Raw genomic sequence first — 17,727 nt, forward strand, 5'->3', positions numbered from 1 at the left:
ACAAAACAGTCTTTATTAAAATGCAACAGGATGGATAGGCCTACGTAGGAGATCGCAGGAATAACAATAGTCAAATAACGAAACTGAATGTCAAAATAAAAGCAAACAGAACGGAACATTACCGTGACAATAGGACTATTAAAGGGATAGTTCATCAAAAAATGAAAATTCTTTCTTATACTCACCCTCCTGTTGTTCCAAACCAGTAAGACTTTCGTTCATCTTCGGAAAACAAATGAAGATCTTTTTTGATGAAATCTGAGAGCTTTCTGTCCCTCCATTGACAGTTGACATCCCAGGCAACTGACACTTCAAAAAGTTCATTAAAAAGATCGTAAAACTAATCAATATGAATTGAGCATTTTAGTCCAAAATTTTCTGAAGATGCACGATTGCTTAATGATGAACAGACTGAATTTAGGCTTTTATTCACATCTAGCCTAAATATTCATCAGTTGTGGTAAAGGAAAGCTCAAACATTTTTGCTTGACAAGAACCAATGAGATTCATTCTCGTTTGAGCTTAAAAGAGGTTTGTTCTCGCGTGTCAAGCAGGTTCGGTTGAATATGTTAATCATATAAAGCGATTGAGTCTCTTCAGAAAATTTGGACTAAACCGCTCAATTCATATGGATTAGTTTTTATGATCTCTTTTTGAACCTTTTGAAGCGTCAAAGTGGCATAGTGGCAGTTGCATAGCATATGGAACCACTCAAAATCATCTTAATTTGTGTTCAGAAGATGAATGAAAGGCTTATGGGTTTGGAATGAGGGTAATTAATGACAGAATTGTTTAGATTTATACTTTATTTTTTATTTATAGCCTATACATAAATATATTTCAGACATACAAGTAGGCAGTAATATTTCTCATTGCTATTTTTACATAAATGTTAATATAAGCAGCCTAATTGTTACAATTCTGGGGTGCGTTTCCCGAAAGCATCGTTGGCCAACTATGGTCGCAAGTTCCGTCGTTACCAATAGAGTTCAATGGACATTGCAATGAACTTGCGACCATAGTTAGCCAACGATGCTTTCGGGAAACGCACCCCTGTATTGTAAGTTGTAAGCCGATTGGCTTTTCAGTGACTTTTACTGTCATTTATGATATCTGGATTTTATTCTTAATCCAACTAAAGAGTTAACACACACAAAGAGCAATTTATAGCTGAGGAATTACTTGAAAAATCTATATTGGCTATAGAAGTTTCCATGACCTTTTAAATTCTTGGTAACACTTTATTTTGATGATCCCTTTTGAACGTGCTGTTGACTATAAGTAACATTGCAACTATATGTCAACTAACTTTCATTGGAGTATAAGTAGACTGTCTGCTTAATATCTGCTAACACTTTATTGTGATGGTCCTCCAACAGACATTCTACTGACAAAAAGTAATTTTGCAACTACATGTCAACTTAATCTAACCCTAACCCTACCAGTCTATTAATACTTAACTAACACTTTAATGAGAGTTAGTAGACATAGGTGCAACGTTACTTATAGTCAACAGAATGTGTTAAAGGGACCATCAAAATAAAGTGAAACCAAATTTTTTTTAACAGTTTTACAGTACATGACCGTGGGAACCCTGCTATTTTTTGACAAAGCTGAATTTTTGTGAATATCATTTTCAACAATGGCACATCAAGACTGACTAGCATCAATAGTATTTATTTAAGTATAAAACACTCAATATATAGGATATTTATATATGTCATGTCCCTGTAATTCATTCACTCACACAGGCTGTATCTATGACCATACAAATATTACAATACACTCAGAATTGGGTCAAAATATGCATACAGCAAAAGTGACAACAACTGACTAACACACTGAAAATGAACATTCTTTGGTCGCAAAGATTTCATACTCTTTCTTCATCTGCTTCTTTAGGTTCTGGCTCCAAGCTGCCAAGTCATGTTTTCATTTATTCCTCAGTGACATCACTGTGATATTTTTTTCTCTTTTTCTTTCTCCGCCTTGCTCTCTCTTTCCAATGTATATGAGTTCATGCTTGTTGATTTCCAAACCCTCATACAGTCTTTTCACCATCTGCTCCCTAGCGCCAAGACAGCCAGACCATAGCTGCGGGGTTGTCTGTACTTGGAAAGAGTATATTCTTTTAAGATGTCACCACACTGCCAAGATCATTTTTTTCAATTTCCTTGTACACAGAGCCATTATGTTTTCATTATGGCTCACAAATGAACATTGGACAAGAGAGGAAAAATATAGTTTGCGTTTCAGTCCTCAGAAAATAATTCTGATTCACAAAAAAACAATGTAAGGATGGGAGATAACATATATAGACTGTTTAAAGTGATGACATGGTATCACTGTTATTAAAACATTGTGGATAAATACAGAATTTTTCTATTTTTCCAGGTTGGACAGCTTCCCACCGAGTCATTTAGTTTAGCGTGGCTGTCTCATGTTCTTCCTCAGCTGTGCGATCATCTCCACATGCAGGGCTCTTGAAGAACTCTCCAGTCGAGTGGCGATGTCTGACGCGGTACGCAGCATTTCTTCAAAGGAAAGGGACTCCTCTTTTATTCTTAGATAAAGACATAAAGCAGACACAACATCAGAAATAATCCAAGACAGACAGACAGACAGAGAGAGAGAGAGAGAGGGATGGAGGAGAAGGAGGAAATGAACAGGGGCCTCCTCAGGGCCTCAGTTTAGTTTTTCTTAAACCAGGGGCCTCTGAGGGGCTGAAATTTACATTCCTTCCAACTGTCCAGGCTGGTGATGGAAAACCCAGAAACCAGAATCAAAGCAGCATCATTGTGGCTAGTCTGAGGTTCTATGTTTCTATGCAACTCATCACTGTGTTTATAAGCATATATATATTTATTGTTTAGGATCTTTTTTTACAGTTTTACTTGGTTATGCATTTACTATCTTTTGCCTGGAAAGTGTTTATGTATATGCAGACTCTTAAGCTGCAATATTTAGTGAGTGGTCTTGAAATTAACTTTAATTCTTTACACAATTTGAATGATAAATTATTAGAAAGTATTACATTGATCAAAAGTGACATTAAATACATAAAAGATTTATATTTCATATTGGCCTAAATGCTGTTATTTTGAACTATCTGTCCAAGAATCCTGAAAAAAAGTATCAGTTTCCACAAAAATATTTTGTTTTAAACATTGATAATAATATGAAATGTTTCTTGAGCAGCAAATCAGCATATTAGAATGATTTCTGAAGGATCATGTGACAGTATCAGACAAATTAGTTTAGAGATTTGCATATTGACCATTTTAATACTGGTGCATCCACAAAATCTAAATAAAATAATTCCTAAAATACAATAATAAAAGAATCTTCCATCACCATTTCTTATCTGAGAGAACCAAATCACATAATTTTGACTCAAAATTTTCTCTCCCACGTATCAAATATTCCCCCGATTCAGGTTTGTTGCCTTTAAGCATCTTACATTTTTAAAAGCCTTGAAGTTTTGCCTGGAAGATAAGAGGATATGAATGTCTTAATAGGATTCAACTCATCTTACTTCTGAATTCCAGCCGAAGTGTCTAGTGCGTCTCCCTCCAGCTGACTCTCCATCTCCTCTGCTGCTTTTGTCACCACACTCTCACAGCTCACATGATCCTCCCTGATTCCAACAATGTTTTCTTGGATCACCTCCTCATAGCGTTGATCTCCCATTTCTGCTCCAACAAACTGGACCAGATTCTCCATCACTGCCTGGTTCCCATGTTGAACAGCCTTTAGATATGCAACTTCCTCTCTGAAAGCTCGTAACCGTCTAGACATGACTTGGCCGGTGTGGAAGTTGACATAACAGTCGCCGCCTTCCGTCTCTGGCAGGGTTTGAAAAAGTGGCCTGGTTCTGTCTGGCTCATCCCCGGCTGCATGGAAGATTGGAGCAGAGGAGTTGCCAGTGACCACAGGCCCGGAGACGTCACCTGATCCCAACTCTCCATCATCACCACTCTGGCAGTAGACTGGCATCACTAGGAGTGTGAAGAGCAAAGTGCCCAGTGTTGAGTGCAGCCTCATCATGACCCAGAAGAGTCCCGGAATAACCTCTATGACCTGGGACTTGATGGAGTGATGGATGAGAACCCAAGCGATGAGAAATGTGAGGTCCCTCTTGACCCTCTCAAAGCTTTTTCACACAATCACCACTGCTGCAAAGCTCTGACCTCATCTGTGAAGAAATAAACAGAAGCTCAAATCCCTAAAAAGTCTGATTCTTAAGTCTCCTCAAGTGAAAATAGTGCATTTATTTGACTACGTACAGTAAAACAGTAATATTGTAAAAGATTTTTACAATTTAAAATCGCTTTTCTATTTTAATATATTTTAGCAAGTCATTTGTTCCTGTGATGGTGAATTTTCAGCATCACTACTCCAGTCTTCAGTCACATGCTGATTTTTGCATTTTTAAAACTGTGATACTTTTCTTTTTCAGGATTCTTGGATGAATAGAAAGTTCAAAAGAACTGCATTTTTTTAAACAAAAAAACTACCTGAACATAACAATCTAAAAGTCTTGACTGTCACTTTTAATTAATTTAACGCATTCCTTGCTGAATAAACATTTTAATGAATAAACAGTATGTGTGTGCAAAAAATGGGTATTATATTGTATATTATATTATACTATAGATACCAAACTGACTAAAAAGAAAAAGACATATCTTCCAATAATTTCCTGTAACTTAGGTTAAAATGTGACAGATAATTGAGAGGTAAGGGGATGAAAGAAGTTTATTTATTTGTGAAGCTATACTGCCAACTGTAGCCTACTGTGAAAGTGAAATCAACCAGTCATTTTTACAGGGTTTTCCGGAGCATGTGGTGGGGGGCTTCCTGCTGGTGTTTGTAGTGAGTACATTCATTTATGTGAGGGCCCTGAGGTGTAGCACATGACCCTCTGAGAAAGGGAGGCTGTTTGTTTAGTCTTGCATGTGCAAGGATGAGTGCTCTATACTGCTCTCGCTCTCTCATTCTTCGCTCTTTCAAAGAAAAAGTGTGAGTCCCATTTACAATCACACAGGCTCTTGTTAATACTGATTCTACAATGCGTAGTGGACAGTGGCCACCACTATGTCACCAAAACGTTTTTACAATGGTTTTATAATCTAAAAAAGTTAAATAAATAAATATAATGTTTTAAATAATTATATAATTTAAAGCAAATACTCACGAAAACAAGCAAAACTGCAGATATTTAAACTTACAAAGAACATATATTAAATTTAGAGAGGTTTGTGTCTATATATATATATATATATATATATATATATATATATATGTGTAACCCAGGTGAGGTTAATAATATTTCATATAGGGTTATTACTATCTTATTTCTGACAATATTACAGAAATAGTTAATTCTGAGTAAGAAGGGAATTATTATTGATTAAATAATAATAGTAGTCATTCAGATAGTTACTTTATAGGATTTATAAGTGATATAAAGGGTATCTCATGAAGAAGAATAAAACTGGGAGTTGTTGCTTTAAGAATAATGAGGGAGATTAAAGTTAGTCTGTAATGCACTTGGCCAAAATGTGCTTTTGCCTAGCAATCTTGTATTGTTTTATTCTCATTGGCTGTTGCTTTATCTTTATCCCGCCTTCTTAAGCAGAGGGTGATTCTGATTGGATGGGAGCGGGGTAGTGACTGACAGGGAGGCGATTCGAGAAGGGTGAGAGACTGAAGTTGGAAGAATATGTTCTGATGGCTGAAGGAAAAAATGTAATCTAAGTGCTGTATAAGTGTTTAGTTCGTGCATTTATTCATTTCTGACTTTCAAAACAAGAAACATTTGTGAAAGTTTATGAGTCACTCCATACAGGAGTTCGTGCACGATACTTTAGTACACGGACATTTAGATACTAGACTGCACGTTGGTTATCGCATCCGTATGAAGAGGACACCGATTCGCTGGACTCTGACCAGAGCGTTCTAGATCGGGTGAGATCTGGATTACGATTGCTGCTGTCGGGGAAGAAGATGGTGAGCTGATGGGTCATGTAAGAGCCAGTGTGTTCGTATGTGCTCGCGGAGGATGAAGAGCTGCTGATCGTGAGGGTTCGCTGACTGAAGAATTCAGGTGATCTTGTTTATTTTATTTGCTCGATGGAGTGAAGAGGCCATTTGTTGTTTCTAGGCCACAGCGAACTCTAGCAACGGTACAGGCCTGCAACGAGGGGTTGGGTGGTGACTTTTGCATTGTGTGTGTGTGCGCGCGCATATACGAGTGATCACTCAAAAAGGTACTTTTGTTTCACGTTTAATTTTTCCAAAAAGACAAAAATTGAGTATTAAGAAGTGTTATTGCTCATTTATGTGAGGTAACGGAAAAGTTTATTCTGTTATTTGAACTTTTGCATTCTATTGGATTTCTATATAGTGATTTAATTCACTTAAAGTGAAAGTGAATTGAGGGTTTAGTTACTTTCTGAAAGGTAAAACAAGAAATAAGATACAAGTGTTGATTTGCATTTGAAGTTTATTGATCATTTAATATTCACTACAAGTGTTTTCATTTATTTAATATTTCCTTTATTTTGTGTGTAAATAAATCTTATTGTTTTGGATATATTGTGTAGCTTGAAGTCAATTAATATAGACATAATCTTAGACTAGAAAGGGAAAGAATAACATTATTGCATAGTTGCAAGTCGAGAGACACATTTTAAGAATCCGGAGCGTCGCTTGGGTTACACTTAGAGCATAGGGGGCGCTACACAATTTGGGGGCTCGTCCGGGATCGATTATTCTTTTCCTGAGATCCTGTTGAAGATTTGAGAAGACTAAAAAAGTTGTTACTTACTCGTTTCAAGCTTGAAGATGGAGTTCAAGGGTGATGCACTGTTGGCTGCTGAACTTACAGAGTGGAGTAAGGAAGCTTTGATTGATGAAAATCATGCTCTCATGTTATTAGGAGTACCATCAACAACGGAGGTGGAATACATTGAAGACGCGGTCCAAACCATAAAAGCTGTTGGTAAAGTGAGAGTAAGAGACTCCAAAGTGGGGAAAACTCCAGATACTATGATGGTATTGTGTGAATGCCGTGAAATAATTGACTCATCTCGCATACCAGCTGAATTGCAGAGAGCTGATGGTGAAGATCCATGGAGAGTTATTGTAGCATCGGCTGATGTTCATGCTTCTGATTTCGCAGAGAAGTTGAAAAGATTTCTTCGTGAGGAAGGAAAATCCATGAGTGATGTGGGATCATTGTTCCATTCGTCTGGTTCGAATGCTGCGTCGCCTGAGTCTATCATTCGTGCTGTTGGTGATCTGCTGGAGAAGACAAAACCTTCTGGAGATTCAAATGCTTACAGAAGATTGAGGATGTTCTCTGGTGTCATTCCTATTCCGGCTGGAGAAGAGAGTTTCGAGAACTGGTTGGAACAGGCCAGAATGATGATTTCTGAATGTGAGTGTTCAGAGAAAGAAAAAAGAAGAAGAATTCTGGAGAGTTTGAAAGGTCCTGCTTTTGATATTGTGAAAGTGGTGAGATTTTCAAGTCCTGAGGCTAGTGCTTTTGAGTACTTGGAGGCACTGGAAAATACCTTTGGATCATCTGAATCAGGTGAAGATCTTTACTTTGCATTCAGATTACTGAGACAATTCCCTAAAGAAATGCTGTCTGATTTCCTGACCAGATTGGAGAAGTCGTTGACGAAAGTTGTGCAGAAAGGAGGGTTGATGTCACAGTCAATGGATAGAGCGAGAATTGAACAACTTATCAGAGGTGCTTCTGCTGATTCTGACCTGATGTTGTTACAACTGCGCCTAAGAGAAAGGAAAGCTAAACCTCCTGGTTTCTTGGAGTTGCTGAATGAGATAAAGACAGCTGAAGAGAATGAGCTTGCGAGACGTAGAATTGGAGTGCCAGTGAAATCATTGAATTTGAAAACTGATTCTGCTGTGGATTCTGATGTGGTGAATAAGCTTAGAACTGAACTTCAAGAGCTGAAGTTGAAGATGAGAAAAGATTCATCTAAGGTGCCTGCTGATTCCATGAAAACTGATTCTGCTGCAGAGAAGCAGGAGAAGAAAAGAGAGAATACTCGTGGAGACACTGAGGTGGAAGAGTTGAAGATGCAGATTCAGAAGTTGAACAAACGTCTGGAAGTGATGAGCATAAACTCAACTGCTGAGCAGATTCAGACAAAGAGGCCGAATTACAGAGAAATGCCTTTGCGAAGAAATGCTGAGAGAAGGTTGCAGCCTAAGGAGGATTTCTTCTGTTACCGTTGTGGTGAAGACGGACATATTGCCACTAAGTGCAAAGCAACAGAGAATACTGGAAAAGTGATTCAAAAGCTGGTGAGATCACTCCATAGAGCTAAAGCTGAAGTGAGCAGAGCAAAGGATGATTCTACTGTGTCCGGTGGTCCAGATTGTTTCTCAAAGAAGGGAACTACTGATGGCAGTGAGAAGGATTGTGTGCCGAGAGGTCTTGTGGGTCCAGTTTCTACCCTTTCAGTTGAAGTGAATGGATGTTCATGCAGTGCATTGCTTGACAGTGGGTCGCAAGTTACCATTGTTTTTGAGCATTTTCATGAGAAACATTTGTCAAATGTTCCAATTCAACCATTGAGTGGATTGTCAATTTGATCTGAAGATACCTCAGAATGGTGGAAAGTATGCTGAGTGTAAAGTGGAACTGAAGAAACAGACTAGAGAAGATATTCTAATTGTGGAAGCCACTGATGAGAATCAGTTACCTGCTGGAGTGTTTGTTCCTTCGTCTGTCTTGCATTCATCTGAGGTGGATGTGGATAGTTTCAAGTTGCTGGTGTGTAATGAGACTGGGAAGGACATAACTATTTCTGAAGGAACTGTGATGGCGAATGTGTTTCATACAGATACTGTAACTGTGATGCAAAGAGAACAGACATCTGTGAAGAAGTTGGATCCGAATATCTTTAACTTTGGTGTTTCTCCAATACCAAGTAATTGGGAAGGAAGATTGAGAAAGAAGTTGTCTGAGCGTGGGAATGTGTTTTCCATATCTGAGTGGGATGTGGGGAAAGCAAAGGATGTTATTCATACTATCAGGCTGATGGATAGTACACCTTTCCGAGAGAGGTCGAGGCGGATTGCTACAGCTGACATAGATGATGTGCGTCGTCATCTGAAGGATCTACTGGCTGCAGGAGTTATTAAGGAATCGAGGAGTCCTTATGCATCACCTATAGTTATAGCTCGAAAGAAGAATGGTGCTATAAGGATGTGCATTGACTATAGAACTTTGAACTCCAGAACTATACCTGACCAGTATACAACGCCGAGGATAGAAGATGCTTTGGATTGTCTGACGGGAAGTAGGTGGTTTTCAGTGCTGGATTTGAGGAGTGGATACTATCAAATCGAAATGGCTTCTGAAGATAAAGAAAAGACTGCGTTCATTTGTCCTCTTGGATTCTACCAGTTTGAGCGGATGCCTCAGGGGATATCTGGAGCTCCTGCAACGTTTCAAAGGTTGATGGAAAGGGCAGTTGGAGACATGCACTTACTACAAGTGATTGTGTACTTGGATGATCTGATTGTTTTCGGAAGAACCTTGGAAGAACATGAAGAGAGACTGATGAAAGTGCTTGATAGATTGGAGGAGTTTGGGCTGAAATTATCAGTTGATAAGTGTCAATTCTGTCAACCATCTGTCAAGTATGTGGGACATATTGTGAGTGCGGACGGCGTAACACCAGATCCAGAGAAGGTGAAGGCTGTGAAGGAGTGGAAGATACCTCATGATCTGAAGTCACTAAGATCATTTCTTGGATTTTGCGGATTCTATCGCAGATTTGTCAAGAATTACTCCAAGATCGTAAGGCCTTTAACGGAACTGACCAAAGGGTATGCACCTGTGAGGGGTAAAAAGAAGGTAGAGAAGAAAGCGAAATACTTCAATGAGAAGGAATCCTTTGGAGAGAGGTGGACTGACGAATGCACTGAAGCGTTTCATTCTATTATCAAGTGTTTGACTCATGCACCTGTACTGGCGTATGCTGATCCATCTAAGCCGTACATATTGCATGTGGATGCTAGCTTGAAAGGGCTCGGAGCAGTCTTGAATCAAGAGTACCCTGAGGGGTTGAGGCCAATTGCATTCGCAAGCCGGAAACTGAGTGAGGCCGAACAACGATATCCCATTCATCAGTTGGAGTTCCTGGCGCTGAAATGGGCCATTGTTGACAAATTCCATGACTACTTGTATGGAACAAAATTCACAGTAAGGACTGACAACAATCCCCTTACATATGTTCTAACAAGTGCGAAACTTAATGCAACTGGACATAGATGGTTGAGTGCCTTAGCCACGTATGATTTTAACCTACAGTATAAGGCTGGAAGTCAGAATGTTGATGCTGATGTACTGTCGCGTTATCCTGCGGATGCAGCTGAAACTACCAACTGGATGGATATTCCTAGATCCGGGGTGAAAGCTATTTGTGGACGTGTGAAGAGTACTTACTGGGCTGAAGAAGAGGAGGACAGACTGGTAGATCAGTTGGGTGTTGGAGTTGAAAGTGTTCCAGAACTGTATGTTTGCCCGATTCGTTTGGATACTAATGAGGGAGATTCCTTGACTAACCAGGAGTTGAGATTGGCACAGGGGGAAGATCCGATCATTGGTCCAGTGAAGGGAGATGTGGAGTCCGGAAAGTGTCTGAAAACAACAAAGAGTTCAGGTGTGTTGGAGACTTTGTTGAGGAAACAAGGGAAAAAGTTGGTTATTCGTAATCATCTGTTGTACAGAGTGACACAGAATTCTCTTGGAGGAGAGAAAGTACAGTTGGTTTTGCCTGAAAAGTACAGACAAGAAGTCTTGAATTCTTTACATGATGAGTCTGGTCATCTGGGGATTGAGAGAACGACTCAGCTGTGCAAGGACAGATTCTTCTGGCCGCATATGTCCAGGGAAGTGGAAAGATATGTGAAGAATTGTGGGAGGTGTATTGTGAGAAAGACATTGCCGCAGAGATCTGCGTACTTGAATCATATTTCAAGCAAGGGACCGATGGATCTTGTTTGCATTGATTTCCTATCAATTGAGCCAGACATGAGAGGAGTATCAAATGTTCTTGTAGTAACTGATCATTTTTCACGTTATGCACAAGCGTATCCTGCAAAAGATCAGAAGGCGCTGACGGTTGCAAAGATTCTAGTGGAGAAGTTTTTCGTTCATTACGGATTACCTGCTAGGATACACTCTGACCAGGGTCGAGATTTTGAGAGCCGGCTGATCAAAGAGTTGCTTGGAATTCTGGGGATCAGAAAGTCTCGTACATCGCCATATCATCCTCAGGGAGATCCTCAACCGGAACGTTTTAACAGAACATTGTTATCTATGCTGGGGACATTGGATGCTTCTAAGAAGGAGAGATGGAGTCAGAGTGTGAGTCAGATGGTGCATGCGTATAACTGCACGAAGAGTGAAGTTACTGGATTTTCTCCTTACTATCTTATGTTTGGGAGAGAGGCTCGTCTTCCAATTGATGTACGCTTTGGAAATGCTGGAGATGGGAGAAGAGGAGAAAAGCATGTGACGTATGTAGAGAGAATGAAAGAGGATTTGAGGAAAGCATTTGATTTGTCACTGCAGAATGCACAGAAAACGGAGCAGAGGAACAAAAGACTCTATGATCAGAGAGTGAAGTTCTGTGAGCTTGGAAAAGGAGACCGTGTGCTGGTGAAGAATTTGGCTACAACTGGGAAGCAGAAGTTAAGAGATAAGTGGAGTTCAGTACCTTACCTTGTTCTGGAGAAGCTGGAGAATTTGCCTGTGTACAGGGTGAAGCCAGAGGCTGGAACAGGAGGGGTGAGAACTTTGCACAGAGATCACTTGTTGCCAATTGGTGAGGGAGTGAGAATACACTTACCTTCAGAGAGGGAGGAGAGTTCACGCCGCGTGGTGACCAGATCTAAAACTGTGGAAAGAAGACAGAAGAAAGCCATGAATCATGAAAGAGAGAATCGTGAATCAGTGAACTGTAATTCTGAGAGTGATGATAGTAGTGATTGTGTTTATTATCCAGTAGGAAGAACTGTGAACCTTGAAAGACTGTCTTTTCCGTCAGCTGAGGGGGAAAACGTACAGAGTCCTAATAGGTCTCGAGAGGATCCTGATCAGGTGGAAGTGATTGGAGGAGAAGAGTCTGATGCTCAAATGGAGGAGAACATTGAGGATTCAGTTTCTGAAGAAGGAATTGAAACTGTGAATGTTGCGAGTGGAGAAGAGGAACTTGAAAGAGGGAGGAATTATCCAAAGAGGATGATTAAGCCAGTTCAGAAGTTGAGTTATGATGAACTTGGAAAGTCTTCTGACAGGCCTTTGACTATCGTGTATAGGGGTATGGTTGTGAAGATCCAAGAGTCTTCTAAGAAGAAGAGTGCTTGCAGAACATTGTGGTGTCATCCAATGGCCACATGTCAACACTGTATTCAGCAGAAGATATATCCGAAGTCTGAAGTCTTACTACAGTTGTAGTTGGAGACTCATGAGGACATGAGTAATTTAGTAGGGGGAGAGTGTAACCCAGGTGAGGTTAATAATATTTCATATAGGGTTATTACTATCTTATTTCTGACAATATTACAGAAATAGTTAATTCTGAGTAAGAAGGGAATTATTATTGATTAAATAATAATAGTAGTCATTCAGATAGTTACTTTATAGGATTTATAAGTGATATAAAGGGTATCTCATGAAGAAGAATAAAACTGGGAGTTGTTGCTTTAAGAATAATGAGGGAGATTAAAGTTAGTCTGTAATGCACTTGGCCAAAATGTGCTTTTGCCTAGCAATCTTGTATTGTTTTATTCTCATTGGCTGTTGCTTTATCTTTATCCCGCCTTCTTAAGCAGAGGGTGATTCTGATTGGATGGGAGCGGGGTAGTGACTGACAGGGAGGCGATTCGAGAAGGGTGAGAGACTGAAGTTGGAAGAATATGTTCTGATGGCTGAAGGAAAAAATGTAATCTAAGTGCTGTATAAGTGTTTAGTTCGTGCATTTATTCATTTCTGACTTTCAAAACAAGAAACATTTGTGAAAGTTTATGAGTCACTCCATACAGGAGTTCGTGCACGATACTTTAGTACACGGACATTTAGATACTAGACTGCACGTTGGTTATCGCATCCGTATGAAGAGGACACCGATTCGCTGGACTCTGACCAGAGCGTTCTAGATCGGGTGAGATCTGGATTACGATTGCTGCTGTCGGGGAAGAAGATGGTGAGCTGATGGGTCATGTAAGAGCCAGTGTGTTCGTATGTGCTCGCGGAGGATGAAGAGCTGCTGATCGTGAGGGTTCGCTGACTGAAGAATTCAGGTGATCTTGTTTATTTTATTTGCTCGATGGAGTGAAGAGGCCATTTGTTGTTTCTAGGCCACAGCGAACTCTAGCAACGGTACAGGCCTGCAACGAGGGGTTGGGTGGTGACTTTTGCATTGTGTGTGTGTGCGCGCGCATATACGAGTGATCACTCAAAAAGGTACTTTTGTTTCACGTTTAATTTTTCCAAAAAGACAAAAATTGAGTATTAAGAAGTGTTATTGCTCATTTATGTGAGGTAACGGAAAAGTTTATTCTGTTATTTGAACTTTTGCATTCTATTGGATTTCTATATAGTGATTTAATTCACTTAAAGTGAAAGTGAATTGAGGGTTTAGTTACTTTCTGAAAGGTAAAACAAGAAATAAGATACAAGTGTTGATTTGCATTTGAAGTTTATTGATCATTTAATATTCACTATAAGTGTTTTCATTTATTTAATATTTCCTTTATTTTGTGTGTAAATAAATCTTATTGTTTTGGATATATTGTGTAGCTTGAAGTCAATTAATATAGACATAATCTTAGACTAGAAAGGGAAAGAATAACATTATTGCATAGTTGCAAGTCGAGAGACACATTTTAAGAATCCGGAGCGTCGCTTGGGTTACACTTAGAGCATAGGGGGCGCTACATATATATATATATATATATGGGCTATGTTCTCTGAAAACAAGTCTTATTATCAATTTTGCATCTTAAGTAAAGCTTAGGCTGTTTAGTTATTTTTGCAGCAAAAATGTAGTGAAGTTATTATAGCTCCTGCTTTCTGATGTAGGGAGGACTCATCACCTCATCCCTCATGTCTCCAGATGTGACTGAACTGAACACACACAATTTCTTTCAGTGTCCTGTCTACTCCAGGGCGTCCCAACACTCCTCTCAACATCTGGAAACATGTGAAATGCGATATCTGTCTTCAAGGGTAGAAAGCAGCTCTTTTCCACAAAGTGAGCATTTTGGCTTCTGCAGTGTAGCAAAGTTCAGAAAAAATATTGACATATATATACGTATATATATATATATATATATATATATATATATATATATATATATATACATATACATATACATATACATATACATATACATTTACATATACATATAGCCTACATATATATATGTATTTGTATACGTCTTTTTTCAGGGTCATCTCCCTAATTTAATCCTAACCATATCCCTACCCCAGTCCATAAGTTATTCCTAAAATCAGAGGGAAACGATAGGTGATTAACACAGATGTAGAAGCACCTAACCCTGGTTGTAAGCCTAAATTTAATATAAACTGTAAACTTGTCCCTCAAATCCTATTTGTTTGATTGAAATGTTGTTCCAGGATCAACAAAGATGTTGGTGAAATCAGGTTCTGCTGCATTCGGACAAATAAAACATTTTTTGATTTAATTTTAAGTCATTGGTTACCTATCCTATCAAATCTGTTTGCATCTCTTTTTTTTACATTTAAAATTTAAAGACACTATCAGTGTTTATCAAGCTCTTTTAGTAAACGAGTATCATCAAGAGCATCTGTACCTCTCACTTTCAGTGCCTCTCACTGAAATGTTTTTGCAGGATTTTTTTAACTTAAGTCTTAATGTGTAAAATGTATTGAGATGAGAAATATTAAAACTGTTTTTCATATCTTTGAATGATGCATATTATTCGTAAACCAAATGCAGTCATGTGCAGACATCATTTTTAGATGTACTGATCAACAATGTGCACAAATGCCTTGATTTGATTAGCAGCTCCATTTTTATCACACACAACTCCCCACACTGCCAATCCAGAGCTTGTAATTATTTACAACGGAGAAAACAATTAAACATTTTAGACACTTAAATGATACTATTGGAACAATAAAAGCCCATTTAAACAGCACTTTTAACCTTTATGTTTCCTTCAGGAATCTTTAATAGTATCATTGTTTCATTCCAAAAATAAATGCCAAACCAGTTCAAAGCAGAGGAAATGCAGTATATTTTAATGATAACAAAGTCTAATGCTCAGTCCAAATAAAAAGGGCACAATTAACCTTCAGTATTAATGCCAAGTGTCTGGAAGTTTTCATGTTCACCCTTGTGCTGAAACTCATCCATCAGAGCAGATGAAACATTTGCAAAATTGCAATATTGGAAGACTATGCAAATAAGCCATAAGTCTCTTTGAATGGAAAGTACAAAAGTTGCTTTTACAGTTTTTGGCTTAATGTAAACTTATGAAATGAAAGAGAATTTTTGTAATTACCCATAACAAAAGTAAATACACACACAAAACAAGTAGAAACAGAGTAACAGGATATATTTAAAACTGGATATATTTACACAAATCACTAAATCAATGAATCATGCAATCAATCAGTGGTCAGTTTCGCAGAATGCAGAAAAACTCCATAAAAACTGCATAAACTAGCTCTGCCATATTCATCAAGACATGTCTTGTTTTTCAAGGTAGAAACAAGAATAAAATCAAATTCACAAAGCCAAAAACTGACAGAACTCACCAGAATCTTCTGCCATGTCACAAGTTAGAGCCATGTGCCTGGTCAAATGTCCAAAACTCCATTCTTTACTTTGCCATTCAGAGGCAGAGAAGTGGAGCACATAATCAGCCTGCCATAAACCTCTTTTCACTTCTTCCAACAAAGTTTGGGAACCTGGAAGTCTGTGCCCCTATTTGGAGACTACTGGAAGGGGAGGGAGTGTTTATAAAAAGGGTGAAACTCAATGATTTCTTTCTTTTGTGGTCAGGAGAGTGAGGGAGAGAGAGAGAGAGAGAGAGTGCAGGAAAAGAATATTAGGGGGAGTGTGTGGTAATCTAGTTCACATCTGTGCCCTGAAGTCTGATAAAGTACGAGAGTTTCGTAGAAATGGGGAAAAGTCTTTTCATGACCATGCTGGATTTTCACTCAGCCATTCATTTTAATAGTGAGAATGTTGAGATATGAGTCAATGAAAGCTGCTAAAAACACAAAAAGATCTTTCGGCTCTGAACTCCACAATACATTTTCCCCCAACTTCACAGGGGTGAAAACCAGTTATAAAAACATCACATGAGCTTTTCAAACACAAAGTTTATCCATCATTACCTGTTAAAAGATAAGAACATAAAGCTCTCTTTGCAACAACTGAAGGGATTTAACGCTTACTCGGTCAGCCAATGTCAGTCAGATATGTCACCCTGAAATTAAATGCATTTAAACGTACAGTCCTATAACAATCACTTTGTTTCAGTTGTATATTTACTCACACATTATTTATGACACATGGTTCGTTTTTTTTTTTCATTTTTTTTTTAATAAATGTTTTTATATATATGGCTGAACAACTCTATTGATAGCGATATCTATGGCAATATATACGTCTAGCTCCCCCTCACTAGATGTCCAGCGAGGAGGAGCGGATGTAATTTGGGCCTAATGGGTGGAGCTAGAATATTCAACCACACACTATTCCTATCTACAACTCTATCCCTCCACCCCATTAGACGTCTGAATCCGAAGAGGTGGACCAAGTGTGCCGCACAAGTCCTGAAAAGTGAAGCCAAAGCGTCTCGATCGCCCCCAGGTGGTTGGTCCCAGTATAAATCATAAACCCCGCCCTCCCCATGCAGTCTAATGGGCAATGGAAACTAAATCAAATTACACTTAAAAAAAAAAAAAAATTCTAAAGATGTTTGGTAGTTTTAATCACGCTGATGTAAGTTTTAGTGTTCGTTTTTTGAAATACGTTTGATGCTATAAAACAAGAATGTGACGTCATGATTGACAGTTGTGATTGACAGCTTCTCTGAACAAAGTAGTCTGACTTTTTGGGGGATTTTCGGGAGGAGATTGGAGCTTCAACTTTAATTTCTACATGTCCATAACTGTTTATTTCACAATGAGTTGCTCTGCAGTAAACTGCACTAACCGTTCTGTAGAGTGTGGACTTGATATCGCAGCTCCACTTCACGCTCACTACTGCGCAGACTCGGGTCCTGCGTTCACTACTGCGCAGACTCGGGTCCTGCGTTCACTACAGCGCAGACTCAGGTCCCGCGATCACTACTGTGCAAAATTAGGTCCCAAATCAGCGAAAGATGTCAGCGTCATATTAGGACTTTGGCGGCTTCACTTTTCATCAATGGAAGAGAGTGAAGGATCGTCGTCCATCTTTTTTTACAGCTGGACTATCCCCACACCATCAGACTTCCAGAGAGGTGGAGCTGGATGTCATTTGACTCTGCAGTGAGTACCACTCGATAAATACGGCCGGCCGGCACACACTCACTCATTCATGCTTTGCTTCGGAGCCGAACGGTTGTGGCAGCGATCGCTCATTCTAGTCATCCTTCATCTGAGTGGATTCCTGTGGCAGAGAAACAGCGATT

General features: G+C 39.0%; 1 protein-coding gene across 1 annotated transcript; it reads right to left on the reverse strand.

Moving 5' to 3' along the window:
• Positions 1-1,661: 1,661 nt before the first annotated feature.
• Positions 1,662-15,999, reverse strand: LOC311068011 (uncharacterized protein). Its single transcript, XM_084090169.1, has 3 exons — positions 15,860-15,999; positions 3,536-4,195; positions 1,662-2,563 (listed from the first exon to the last, which is right to left on the reverse strand). The coding sequence occupies exons 2-3, from the start codon at positions 4,045-4,047 to the stop codon at positions 2,425-2,427; spliced, it is 651 nt and encodes a 216-aa protein (XP_083946295.1). The 5' UTR covers positions 4,048-4,195; positions 15,860-15,999; the 3' UTR covers positions 1,662-2,424.
• Positions 16,000-17,727: the final 1,728 nt, after the last annotated feature.

This window comes from Abramis brama (genome assembly GCF_963993115.1).
Source record: "Abramis brama genome assembly, chromosome: 18".
In the NCBI taxonomy this organism is placed as follows: domain Eukaryota; kingdom Metazoa; phylum Chordata; class Actinopteri; order Cypriniformes; family Leuciscidae; genus Abramis; species Abramis brama.

Coding starts and splice junctions, on each gene's coding strand:
- LOC311068011 (XM_084090169.1), bottom strand. CDS start 4,047: ATGATGAGGCTGCACTCAACACTGGGCACTTTGCTCTTCACACTCCTA. Junction 2,564..3,535: donor ACTTCGGCTGGAATTCAGAA/GTAAGATGAGTT, acceptor TCTTTATCTAAG/AATAAAAGAGGAGTCCCTTT.